Source organism: Aquarana catesbeiana, linkage group LG07 (assembly GCF_042186555.1).
Source record: "Aquarana catesbeiana isolate 2022-GZ linkage group LG07, ASM4218655v1, whole genome shotgun sequence".
NCBI classification, from domain to species: Eukaryota; Metazoa; Chordata; class Amphibia; order Anura; family Ranidae; genus Aquarana; species Aquarana catesbeiana.
The window spans coordinates 82537362-82551369 of record NC_133330.1 but is presented as its reverse complement, the minus strand read 5'-3'; the positions used below and the strand labels follow the sequence as shown (position 1 = coordinate 82551369).

At 44.0% G+C, this 14008-nt stretch overlaps 1 protein-coding gene across 1 annotated transcript in view; it reads left to right on the top strand.

Moving 5' to 3' along the window:
* The window catches only part of RAB43 (RAB43, member RAS oncogene family), a 39304-nt gene extending 33975 nt beyond the window's left edge, over positions 1-5329 (top strand). The window contains 5 exon segments of the mRNA XM_073592387.1: positions 1556-1585; positions 1588-1676; positions 1678-1744; positions 1747-1781; positions 1784-5329. Of these exon segments, the coding sequence (XP_073448488.1) occupies positions 1556-1585; positions 1588-1676; positions 1678-1744; positions 1747-1781; positions 1784-1807 (245 nt within the window). The 3' untranslated portion in view covers positions 1808-5329.
* The last annotated feature ends 8679 nt before the right edge of the window (positions 5330-14008 follow it).

Here is a 14008-nt window from a genome sequence, read left to right as displayed (position 1 = left end):
TTAGTTTGGGCATTAGACAGGAATTTTACAAGCATTAATGAGGAGTTAAACATGCTCCCCAAACACCCTATGCGCAGTTTTGAAGCGTTTGACGAGTGTTAAAACTGCTCCACAAATGCCTTTTCCATTACAGTAAATGAACGAATCTTAATCCCCCTGCAACCGCTCCGCAACTGCCTGCCAGAGCATTTGCGAGGCGTTACCATAGACTTCAATGGGAAGCATTGAAAGGCTTCAAACGCCTCCTGACTCGACATGAGGCTTCAATTTTGAAGCGACACGACGACAACGCTTAGTGTGAACAGCACTATGTGCTGTCTATTGTATCTTGTGCATAGGCGTTTGAGGGGCCTTTTTAACGCCTTTTAAATGCCTGCTCTTAATGCCAGTGTGAACTCAGCCTTATGCCCCGTACACACGGTCGGACAATGATCGGACATTCCGACAACAAAATCCTAGGATTTTTTCCAACGGATGTTGGCTCAAACTTGTCTTGCATACACACGGTCACACAAAGTTGTCGGAAAATCCGATCATTCTGAACGGGGGTGACGTAAAACACGTACGTCGGGACTATAAACGGGGCTGTAGCCAATAGCTTTCATCTCTTTATTTATTCTGAGCATGCGTGGCACTTTGTGCGTCGGATTTGTGTACACACGATCGGAAATTCCGACAACGGATTTTGTTGTCGGAAAATTTTATAGCCTGCTCTCAAACTTTGTGTGTCGGAAATTCCGATGGAAAATGTGTGATGGAGCCTACACACGGTCGGAATTTCCGACAACAAGGTCCTATCACACATTTTCCGTCGGAAAATCCGACCGTGTGTACAGGGCATAAAAGTGGAGATGTTATAAAATGAAAGTGTGTTCTATGAACTTAGAACTCCTTTTAACTGTTCTGGGGTCTGATAATGCAGCCAATACCATAAGCCAGTGGTCTTAGGGGAACCTTTTTGTGACTTTTGTGGCTATACTAGTCAAAGCAATAGGTTCATTTTAATGGCAGGTCCACCAGCAGCCCATACTTACTTCGCTACTCTGTGGTTAAGAGTGAAGAGGGTTGGCCATGTGGGGGCTCCAGGTTGCGACTTTTTAAGCTTATACAGTATGAGGGATTGGTAGGCTGCAATATATTACATTTTTGTTTTGGGTTTAATATTGCTTTAAGCTGTAAGGCAGTTGTATTGGGTTGTACATTTGCTGCGGCCGTGATGCTTTGCGGCATAGAAAAAAAAAAAGATCCCCATATCACGTTCGGTAGTCAGCAAATACGAATGTATTGCAACCGCTAGGGTTGTGGTTGCGGCACAGTATTTCCATTTAAAAACCCTGTTGAGCTGTCAAAAGAAATGTTCTCACCTGTCCTAGCAACAGTAAGTGGAGAAACTGATTGGTTGGGAGAATGAATAGACTGTTCTTTTGTTCAGGCACTTTAATACAGAATACTTCAGTACATTTTGAAATATGTTTCCTAGGGGAATAGCATATTAAGTTTTGTGAGGTTGGTGGATCTGTATGTGCCATAACGAAGTACAACCTTTGTTCTGCAGGAAACAAATCTGATATGCACGAGTTTCGAGATTCCCACTACAAGATGCTGAAAACCTGGCAAAACATTATGACATCATCAGCGTCGTCGAGACCTCCGCAAAGGATTCCAGTAACGTGGAAAGAGGCCTTTGTGAAGATGGCCGTTGAGCTGATGATGAGGCATGGAGGACCAGTCTTCACTGAAAACCAGCAGATAGTATAAAACTTGACAGCAAAGACATGGCTGGGAGTCTTGGGGATGTGCCTGTTGATGACCGTTTTTTCTAGCCTGTTACGTTTAGTTCTAGATTGGTGTCATCAGTAAATGGGCTTTTCCACTTTTATCAAAACTACAACTCTCAATATGCAGCTTGCATGCTGACCGTATTAGTTGAACTTAAAGGCAGCAGGTCCTACGGTGGAAGTAGAACTCTGGACATATTTCTTGTTTTGTATAGAGTAGGGAAGGCTTAGAAAATCTGTCATGGTTTTATTGCCTGTGTCCTCACTGTGAAGATTTCCGTTAACTTCTTGTTGTGTCACTGGGGCAGGAAGTGAGCTGAATCTCTCTGAGGACACAGAAAACAATAAAAGCACTATAATTCAGGCTGGAATACTGATTAGGCGTTAATGTCATGTGTGTCCCTGCTGAGATTTTCTTACCTTCTTTTGTGTAAACCGGGACAGTAAGTAAGGGAGAATCTCTCCGTCTGGATATAGATGACAAAAAAAAAAATCTGACCGAGGTTCTAACCAACTCTGCTCAAAGTAAGTTTTTGCCAGAGAGCTGTACATTAGGTATCTGAAGGACATACTGCGCCTAGAAGTTAATTGGGTTCAGTCTTTGGAGAATCTGAATGGTTTTTGGCCAATCAGTTTTTAGGCTGACTTGATCAGAAGCTGCATGTAAGTCTGCGGGCAAGCAAATGTAAACGCATTTGCACCTGTTTACATCCGATTGCCTCCAAGCCTGCATCCAGGGGAAAAAACGAAAAGGGTCTCTAGGTCTTTCGTTTTTTTCAGACCTAAACCTGATAGATTTGAAGTGGATGCAAGTCTATTTACAATCCTGCTGCCCAAAGATCTAATATGTGTCTGGAAAGCTCCTACAGCAAAAAACAGTTTTGTGCTGTCAAATGACATAAGATGTTCTGCACTAATTCAGCAGGGGAGCTATTTACGAATCTCCCACTGATTAGACACGGCCCCTGTGATGGGGGTGCTATTCTTAGGGCTTCAGCTTGTACAAGAGCAGTGTGTTTAACGAGCAATTTTGTTGAAGCTTTTAAAGAACCCTTCCAGTTTGGGGAGATCCAACACAGATCATAATGGGAGTACTGACTGTAATTTGTGAAAAACAAAAGCTCCCTGTTAACTGTATCCCCCTCTCTTAAAGAGGAATTCCACCCAAAAATGGAACTTCTGCTTTAAGGGAGGCGACCCCCTGACATGCCACATTTAGCATGTCATTTTTTTTGGGTGGGAGGGGGGCTGGTGCCCATACTCCCACTTCCTCCCAGCGCACCGCGGCACCGGAAGGGAGATTACCAACCCCCCCCTCCCTCTTGGCAATCATCTGGGACACGTCACAGGTCCCAGATGATTGCCTGGCCAGTCACAGCGCAGCTTGCTCAGTCGCAGTGGGTGCCCACAGTTACAATGCTGGTGCCGCAGAGAGGAGGGAGAGACGAGCGGGGCTTTGTACACCCACATCGCTGGACCCTGGACAGGTAAGTGTCTGATTATTAAAAGTCAGCAGCTGCAGTATTTGTAGCTGCTGACTTTTAATTTTTTTTTTAAGCAGAACTTCGCTTTAAAGGAGCTCCAGTCTCCCCCCAAAAAAAGTACTGCTGACTTTTAATATAAGGACACTTACCTGCCCCTGGATCCAGCGATGTCCTGTGATGTGTCCCAGAAAGCTGCGGGGGGGGGGGGGGGGGGGGGGGCGGGCGCGCAACAGCTGCTCAGATCGCCTGGGCCATCTGACTGAAAGTGGGGGTACCTGTCGAAATCAGGTACCCCCCCCCCACAAAAAAAATGCCAAATGTAGAGGAGGAGGCAGAGCAAGATTTGCCCTTTTGGGTGAAGTTCCGCTTTAAATTCTTACCAGAGTCTTGTCAGTGATCCATCACTGCCCTGGCTGCAGCTCTTCTCCCTCCTCTTCTTGATCTTACAGGAGACAGAGGCAGCAGCGGGAGCCATAGCATCTTACTGCTGTTAGTCAAATCCTATGAGGATGGACGAACCATGTGTGTTTAAGGACGCAACCAGCTCAGGAGCATGCCCGCATGGGTGCCCCATAGCACACGGCTTGCTTAGGGGCACCAGCAGCTAAGAGTGGACAGAAGAGGAAAGGGAGCGCTCTGTGCATAACCATTGCACAGAGCAGGCAAGTATAACCTCCATTTTTATTTAAATGTAAAAATATGAGGCTTTACTATCACTTTAAGGCAGGGGTCTCAAATTGGTGGCCCTCCTGTTGTTTCAGAACTACAAGTCCCGCAAGGCATTGCAAGGCTGACAGTTACAAGTATGACTCCCACAGGCAGAGGCATGATGGGACTTGTAGTTTCACAACAGCTGGAGGGCCGCCAGTTTGAGATCCCTGCTTTAAGGTCTCGTTCACACGAGCAGCGAGGGGGCAGTAAAATCAGATGATTTACCACTGCCCCCAATACCCCCAACTCCCTTGCTGTGCATTTGTGGCAGGATTTGAATGGCTTGTCACTGTTGGCCGGAAGCACCACCGGAATAGGGCTGCAGTTGTGGCATTTCAAGGGTTTAAACGGGTGAGGCGGTGGTGATATATCATCTTGTAGCCTGTCATATGCCCTCTAAAAAATTATCCACCATGGCTCACTTCTCAGAGGAGCGGGTATGTTAGCCACATGTGTGAATCTGCCCTAAAGGCTTCAACAAAACTTGCTAAAAGTTCTGCAAATCTTTTTTTAAAGGTTTGCTGTACACACTGCTGTAATACAAGCCGATAAAGGCCTTGTTCACGAGGGCTTTACTTTAAGTGAGCAAAAGTTGAAGTGGGAACTAATGGCCAAAATAGTGGACCTGGTGTCCACCTATGTGAGTGATGCAGAATCTGTTAGTACAGGGATCTGTGTACTGTAATTTGTATATGAACCACACCGATTGCCTTTGTACTCATTGGGCTGAGAACCTTAGCTGTTCTCTGATAATGATACCACATGATTTTAATAACCTTTTAGTAGAAGATCATTTTTTTTTGCATGTGGCAGGAAGCCACTGAAAATATGTAGGACAACCTGCATTTTTGTAGATATTTTTTCTAAACTTTGGAATCTTTTTCTAAGATTTGGAACATAAAAAAAAAAAAAATCTATTTTATTAATATTTTATTTTTCATGCTTCTTCTTTGGACACTTTAGCCTCTTAATACTTTGGAGTCATTCCTGAATCTTTAAAACTTTTGGGTGACCAAATGAACATTTCAAGACGGGGAGTCACGTGCAATGTCTCAATCATACTATCAGTTAACATTTCAGAGGATGTTTGATATACTACTCAAAGTGTTTTCTCTTAAATAGATGATATATTTAAAGTTGAAATAATTTTAGAAGTATGAAATAAATAATTTTAGAAGTAAAAAGTTTGATTTATTTGTGAAAAAGACATAACTAAGCAATCGTTATGTACAACACAATGGGTGCTGTGTACATATACTGTATACAATGTCTTGGATCGCTGTTTATCAATTAACCAAAGGTAATTTGTTTTTCTTTTTTTAATTAAAGCTTGATGTTGTTGGCTTTGTCCTTAGAGACCCTGTCAGCGTTTGCATTTAGAAGCTTTAAAAAAAAAAAATTATATATTACACACACAGTGGGAACGGAAAGTATTCAGACCCCCTTAAATTTTTCACTCTTTGTTATATTGCAGTCATTTGCTAAAATCATTTAAGTTCATTTGTTTTCCTCATTAATGTACACACAGCACCCCATATTGACAGAAAAACAGAATTGTTGACATTTTTGCAGATTTATTAAAAAAGAAAAACTAAAATATCACATGGTCCTAAGTATTCAGACCCTTTGCTGTGACACTCATTTATTTAACTCAGGTGCTGTCCATTTCTTCTGATCATCCTTGAGATGGTTCTACACCTTCATTTGAGTCCAGCTGTGTTTGATTATACTGATTGGACTTGATTAGGAAAGCCACACACCTGTCTATATAAGACCTTACAGCTCACAGTGCATGTCAGAGCAAATGAGAATCATGAGGTCAAAGGAACTGCCTGAAGAGCTCAGAGACAGAATAGTGGCAAGGCACAGATCTGGCCAAGGTTACAAAAAAATTCTGCTGCACCTAAGGTTCCTAAGAGCACAGTGGCCTCCGTAATCCTTAAATGGAAGACGTTTGGGACGACCAGAACCCTTCCTAGAGCTGGCCATCCGGCCAAGCTGAGCTATCGAGGGAGAAGAGCCTTGGTGAGAGAGGTAAAGAAGAACCCAAAGATCACTGTGGCTGAGCTCCAGAGATGCAGTTGGGAGATGGGAGAAAGTTGTAGAAAGTCAACCATCACTGCAGCCCTCCACCAGTCGGGGCTTTATGGCAGAGTGGCCCCACGGAAGCCTCTCCTCAGTGCAAGACACGTGAAAGCCCACATGGAGTTTGCTAAAAAAACACCTGAAGCACTCCAAGATGGTGAGAAATAAGATTCTCTGGTCTGATGAGACCAAGATAGAACTTTTTGGCCTTAATTCGAAGCGGTATGTGTGGAGAAAACCAGGCACTGCTCATCACCTGTCCAATACAGTCCCAACAGTGAAGCATGGTGGTGGCAGCATCATGCTGTGGGGGTGTTTTTCAGCTGCAGGGACAGGGCGACTGGTTGCAATCGAGGGAAAGATGAATGCGGGCAAGTACAGGGATATCCTGGACGAAAACCTTCTCCAGAGTGCTCAGGACCTCAGACTGGGCCGAGGGTTTACCTTCCAACAAGACAATGACCCTAAGCACACAGCTAAAATAATGGAGTGGCTTCAAAAGAACTCCGTGACTGTTCTTGCATGGTCCAGCCAGAGCCCTGATTTAAACCCAATTGAGCATCTCTGGAGAGACCTAAAAATGGCTGTCCACCAACGTTTACCATCCAACCTGACAGAACTGGAGAGGATCTGCAAGGAGGAATGGCAGAGGATCCCCAAATCCAGGTGTGAAAACCTTTTGCATCTTTCCCAAAAAGACTCATGGCTGTATTAGATCAAAAGGGTGCTTCTACTAAATACTGAGCAAATGGTCTGAATACTTAGGACCATGTGATATTTCAGTTTTTCTTTTTTAATAAATCTGCAAAAATGTCAACAATTCTGTTTTTCTGTCAATATGGGGTTCTGTGTGTACACTAATGAGGAAAAAAATGAACTTAAATGATCTTAGCAAATGGCTGCAATATAAAAAAGAGTGAAAAATGTAAGAGTGTGTGTATGTGTGTGTATATATATATATATATATATATATATATATATTCAAAATTGCCAAAAATGAAAGACGCCTGTAAATGAAACACGAGTTACTGCATTTAGCTGCGTTTAGAACCGATGGTTGCTTGAAATGCCTCTAAACTCAGCTTCTGAACCCATTTTTTTTGTGTTCCAAAAAAAGCCTCTAAACTCAACTTCCTATAAACGACCCCGTGTACATGTACTGATGACCACTTCCGGACCGCCGCACACCGATATATGTCCTAACTTTGAAGAGGAATATCGTTGTTATGGCAGCAGCTAGCTACCATAACCCCGGTATCCTCTTCTTCGGCCGGCGGTCCGGTTTCCAATAATAGTGGTCTCTACGGCGGTTCACAAAGTGGATTTTTATCCCTTTTGGGTATTTAGGAATATATATCTACACAATAAAGATTATACTGTATATACTCAAGTATAAGTCGACCAGAATATAAGTCGAGGCACCTACTTTTACCACAAAAAACTGGGAAAACATATGACTTGAGTATAAGCCTAGGGTGAGAATGCAGCAGCTACTGTAAGTGGAAAAGAGGGTCAACAATGCCCATTTGCAGCCTCACTCTGCCCATTTGCATGCCTCAACCCCCCTCACTGTGTCCATCTGCATCCCTCAGCCACACCCTCAAGTACCTGATCGGCGTCTGCCGTTGTGCCAGCGTTATGATCTCCCAGTGCTGTCCCCATCTGCAGCCTTATCTCCCAGCGCTGTGATATATTCAGTCTTCTCGGCGGCCGTGCAGTGTACCAAAGCCCCGCCTCCTCCTTGTCCTCCGTGACAGAACACTGACGCAGTGAATCAGTGTTCAGCCTATCATGGACGAGGAGGAGGCAGGGCTTTGGTACACTGCAGTTGGGGACAACGCCGGGAGATAATAAGGCTGCAGATGGGGACAGCACCGGGAGGACTCGAGTATAAGCCAAGGGGGGCATTTTCAGCACAAAAAAATGTGCTGAGAAACTCGGCTTATACTCGAGTATATACGGTATATCTAAAGTAGTGGTGAACTCAGCCGCCCAAATCATAAAAAGCAATAAAGCTAGTATGCCAAAGCTTTCTACAACATTCTACATTATTAATTCTCCCCCTCGGGTGTTTACTTGTTTTGCGGCTTATTTTCTTTTTAATGTATCCCGTTGCAAAGTTAGCTGTTGTCTTCTGCCTCCAAAGTGCATTTTACTTCTGCCCCATCATTCAGTCATAGTCGTAATCTTGTGCATTACTTATTGTGAATGAGCTTGTACTCTTGTGGTATTGCAGAGCAGTGAAGACGCAGACATGGCATCTTCCTTAACCCTTTCATGACTAAGCCTATTTTTGAAATTTGGTGTTTACAAGTTAAAATCCGTATTTTTTGCTAGAAAATTACTTAGAACCCCCAAACATTATATATATATATATATATATATATATATATATATATATATATATTAGAGAATCTAGAGAATAAAACTGCGATTGTTGCAATATTTTATATCACACGGTATTTGTGCAGCGGTGTTTTAAACGCAAATTTTTGGGAAAAGGGACAGTTTCATGAATTTTAAAAAATCCAAACAGTAAAGTTACCCCGATTTTTTTGTATAATGTGAAAGATGATGTTACGCTGAGTAAAGAGATACCAAACATGTCACGCTTTATAATTGCACGCACTCGTGGAATGGCAACAAACTACGGTACCTAAGAATTTCCATAGGCGACGCTTTAAATTTTTTTTCTAAAAGACCCCCGATCCCTCCTTTGCACTTCACAGTATTCAGATCGCCGAAAACGGCGATTCTGAATACTGTGTATTTTTTTAAAATCGGCGCCATTGGCAACCGAGTAAACGGGAAGTGACGTCATGACGTTGCTTCCGCATTTACAGTTAGAAGGCTGGAACGAAGCCGCTCACAGCTTCGTTCCAGCCCGCCCCCAGCCGCCGAAGGCAGCCGATTGGCCACCGGGCCTCCCGATCGAACGGAAACTGGAACGAAGCCTTTTCTGGCTTCATTCCAGTCTGTCCCTAGCCGCCGGAGGTGGCGGATTGTTGATTGGGTCTCCCGGTGGATCGGAAGGCCCGAGAAGAGCGGCGGGGGGGGGTGTCCCCTCCCGCTCCTTCGGTATAACAGCCGAGCGGCTTTTAGCCACATCGGTTGTTATACTCGGATAGCCGATCGCCGGCTCTAAACAATGGTACTGGGATGATGCTTGCAGCTTCGGGCATCATCCCGGTATAACCCCGGAAAGCCGAGTACGCACATCTGCGTACGCTTGGCAGGAAGGGGTTAATGGTCTGATAGGACACTGAGCATGCTGTGAATCGGGGGGCAAAAAAGCGCATGACATCATTAAAGCGAACACTGTGCGATTTCTCCTAAACAGCGAAGGTTAGGCTCATTTCAAAGATACCTATATGCATATTGTTTCTAAATGCTTTAGGCTGGGTTCACACCTCGGACGGATGCGGCTCACAGCAGGGGATCCGGTGTGTCCCTGTTCTCCGTTTCAGGGCCACATTTTTGCCTGAATTCGGCCCTGAAACTAAGCCAAAGACGCTCAGGGCTCCTGTGCAATCAGTTCTGCAGACGCCACGGAGATATGTAAACCGGCTCAATAGAGAGCCGGTCACAATCTCCTGCCGTGCGAATGGGAAAAGTTATGATGAAGCTTTAACCACTTCAGCTCTGGAAGGTTTATCCTCCTTAATGACCAGGCCATTTTTTGCGATACGGCTCTGTGTTATTCTAACTGACAATTGCGCAGTCATGCAATGCTGTACCCATATAAAAAGTATGTCTCTCCCCCCCCCACCCACAAATAGAGCTTTCTTTTGGTGGTATTTGATCACCTCTGCGTTTTTTTTTTTTTTTTTTTGCACTATAACCAAAAAAGTGACAATTTTGAAAAGAAAACGAGTTTTTACTTTCTGCTAGAATACATTTCCAATTAAAAAAAATCAAATTTCTTTATCAATTTAGGCCAATGTGTATTCTGCTACATATTTTTATTGTTTTTAAATCCCGATACGCGTATATTGATTGGTTTACGCAAAAGTTATAACGTCTACAGACTGGGATATTTTTATGGCATTTTTCTTTTTCTTTTTTTTTTTTTTAATTTTTACTAATAATGGCGGCGATCGGTGTCTTTTAGCGGGACTGCGACATTGCGGTGGACAAATTGGACACCTCACTGACACTTTTTTTGGGGACCAGTGACACTAATACAGTGATCAGTGCTAAATAACATGCACTGTCACTGTACTAATGACACTGGCAGGGAAGGGGTTAACGGGGGGCCATCAAAGGGTTAAATGTGTGCCTAGCTGGTGCTTGCTAACTGTATGGGGGATGGGCTGACTGGATGAAGACTTAGCAGGAACACCGATCTCTATCTTCTAGCCTGTCAGACCGGCGATCTGCCTTGTTTTACATAGGCAGATCACCATTCTGCCTCTCTAGGTAATGATCACGGGTGGCCAGCGGACATTGGGTCCGCCGGACCCGTTGATTGGCATCTCCTGTGTCCAATCAGCGCACAATTGCACCTCCGGTGGCGCGTGCGCCCCCCCCAGTGTCTATTGCAGGAAATAACGTACAGGTACATTGTTTCGCACCATAGAGCCAACTTGCCGCAGTACATCTGCAGTAGGTGGTCGGCAAGTGGCTAAATGAGCTTTGTTGTACCGGAGTTTAGCTTTAAAAAAAAAAAAAAAAAAAAAAGAAATCAAGCATTTCAGATCTTTTTTTTTTTTTAAATGTTTTATTCACTTGCAGTGTGCCTTTGAACTTGCCTTAAAATTTGACTACTCCCCATAAAGTCAATTCCCTACCATAGTCCACCTACCTTCTTGCATATAATAACTCTCTCCATTTGTGTGAGTGTCGAGGTATTTTGTGTGCTAGCTCCTCTGCACCTCTTCCCTTAACCTCTGATGAAGCAGCCAGGGGAAAAGTGAAAAGGAATATTCTAGAGGGCACTTTAGTGACAATTCTCAGTATGCGGGGACTGCTGATATCACATCCAAGATGGCGGCACCCAGCAGCTGTCTTGGGGGGGGGGGGGGGGGGGTTTGGACATCAACACAAGCCTAGGCTTTTACAGGTAAGGAAAAAATAAATATATACACTCACCGGCCACTTTATTAGGTACACCTTACTAGTACCGGGTTAGACCCCCTTTCGCCATTCAGAACTGCCTTAATTCTTCATGGAATAAATTCAACAAGGTTTTGGAAACATTATTCAAAGATTTTGGTCCATATTGACATGATGGCATCACGCAGTAGCTGCAGATTTGTCGGCTGCACATCTGTGATGCGAATCTCCCGTTCCACCAAATCTCAAATTTCTTAGATTGAGATCTGGTGACTGTGGAGGCCATTAGAATACAGTGATCTCATTGTCATGTTCAAGACCCCGGTTTGTGATGATTGGAGCTTTGTGACATGGTGCATTATCCCGGTGGAAGGAGCCATCAGAAGATGAGTACACTGTAGTCATAAAGGGATGGATATGGTCAGCAACAATACTTGGGTAGGCCATGGTATTTAAACCATTCTCAATTGGTACTAAGGGGTCCAAAGTGTGCCAAGAAAATACCGCCCACCCCATTAGACCACCACCAGCTGGAACTATTAATACAAGGCAGGATGGATCCATACATTCATGTTGTTTACACCAAATTCTGACCCTACCATCTGAATGTCGCAGCTGAAATCGAGGCTCATCAGACCAGGAAATGTTTTTCCAATCTTCTATTTTGGTGAGCCTGTATGAATTGTAGTCTCAGTGTCCTGTTCTTAACAGACAGAGTGAAACCTAATGTGGTCTTCTGCTGCTGTAGCCCATCTGTTTCAAAGATGGTATTCTTCATACCTTGGTTGTAATGAGTGGTTATTTGAGTAAGTGTACCTACTATAGTGGCTGGTGTGTGTGTGTGTATATATATATATATATATATATATATATATAATATACACACACACACACAATCTATATTGTCAAAAAGTATTGGGACACCTACCTTTACACGCACATGAGCTTTAATGGCATCCCATTCTAAGTTCTCGTTTACACCGGGTGATTTGACATGTAAAATCGGAGCCTATTGCTGGCAACAGCACTGTCCGATTTGGTGCGATGCTGCACTGATTCATAAAAGTAGATCCTGCGCTACTTTTGGCGACTTCAGGGGCAATTTCAATAGACATCTGTGCATGAACCTGCACAGATGTCTCTCAAATCGCCCCCGAAGTCGGACTGAAATGCAGGTTTGAAATTGTCTGAGTTCAGCTGAACTCGCACAATTTTAAACCCACATTCAGTGTGAACCTGGGCTTAAGCTGGCCATACACCATATCATTTTCTTATTCAATTTTCTTTAGATTTACCTTCACTTTTCTAGTGCAAGGGCCTGCCTGATTGCATACAGATTGAAAGTGTTTTGGTTTGCCCTACTATTATATGGTTTTGGTAAATCTAAAGCAAAGTTGTACAAGAAAATTGTATTTGTAGTACTTGTACTCACACAAATGCTCCCGATGCCAGATCCGATACCTGGGAGAGAGGAATAAAGCGACTCGGCGCAACCGGAAGTCAGCGGGTGGAACAATGGAAGTGACATTCCGTGTTGACGTCAGCGGTTGGACATCCTGACGCCCATCTTAGTACACCCTGCACTCGGCTGCAGTAAGCCAGCAGCAGACATCTTTTTACACCCAGCCCATATAGTTCGGGCTGGGTGTAAAAAGATGGCCGCTGTTGCTTTTAAAGCGGCCGAGTGCAAGGAGTACCAAGATGGGCGTCGCAGCAGCCTTTCCTCATGGCATGACAGTACCTGCCCATCAATGACAATAAATGCCCACCTATCAGTGCCTAATGCCCATAAGTGCTGCTCATCAGTGCCAGCCATCTGTCACCTGTCAATGCCATCTATCAGTGCTGCATATCAGTGCCACCTAATCTGTATTGTGCTTTGAAAACTGTCACATAACATTAAGAAAAAAGTATCGGTAATCAGTATCGGCGAGTACTTGAAAAAAAAGTATCGGTACTTGTACTCAGTCTTAAAAAAGTGGTATCGAGACAACCCTAGTGTATGGCCAGCCTTAGTCCATAGGGTTCAATATTGAGTTGGCCCTCCCTTTGCAGCTTTAACAGCTTCAACTCTTCTGGGAGGGCTGTCCACAAGGTTTAGGAGTGTGTCTATGGGAATGTTTGATCATTCTTCCAGAAGCACATTTGTGAGGTCAGGCACTGATGTGGCCAAGAAGGCCTGGCTCTCAGTCTTTGCTCTATTTCATCCCAAAGGTGTTCTATTGGGTTGAGGTCAGGACTCTGTGCAGGCCAGTCAAGTTCCTCCACCACAAACTCACTCATCCATGTCTTTATGGACCTTGCTTTGCGCACTGGTCCAAATCATTTGGTGGAGGGGGGATTCCAGTGAACTCTTAAGGCGTCAGCATACAAAGACATTTCGGACAATTTCATGCTCCAAACTTTGTGGGAACAGTTTGGGGATGGCCCCTTCCTGTTCCAACATGACTGCACACCAGTGCACAAAGCAAGGTCCATAAAGACATGGATGAGCAAGTTTTGGGGTGAAGGACCTGGACTGGTCTGCACAGTGTCCTGACCTCAGCTCAATAGAACACCTGTGGGATGCATTAGAGCAAAGACTGCGAGCCAGGCCTTCTCATCCACATCAGTGCCTGACCTCACAAATGCGCTTCTGGAAGAATGGTCAAACATTTCCATAGCCATACTCCTAAATCTTGTGGACAACCTTCCTCTCTGGCCTCAGACTGGGATGCCATTAAAGGTCATGTGCTTGTAAAAGCAGTTGTCACAATACTTTTGACAATATAGAGTGTGAGAGATTATATATATATATATATATATATATATACACACACACACACACACACACACACACTTTTTGTTGTTGTTGAAATAAACCATCTGGTAACAAGGTTTCTTAAAATATATTTA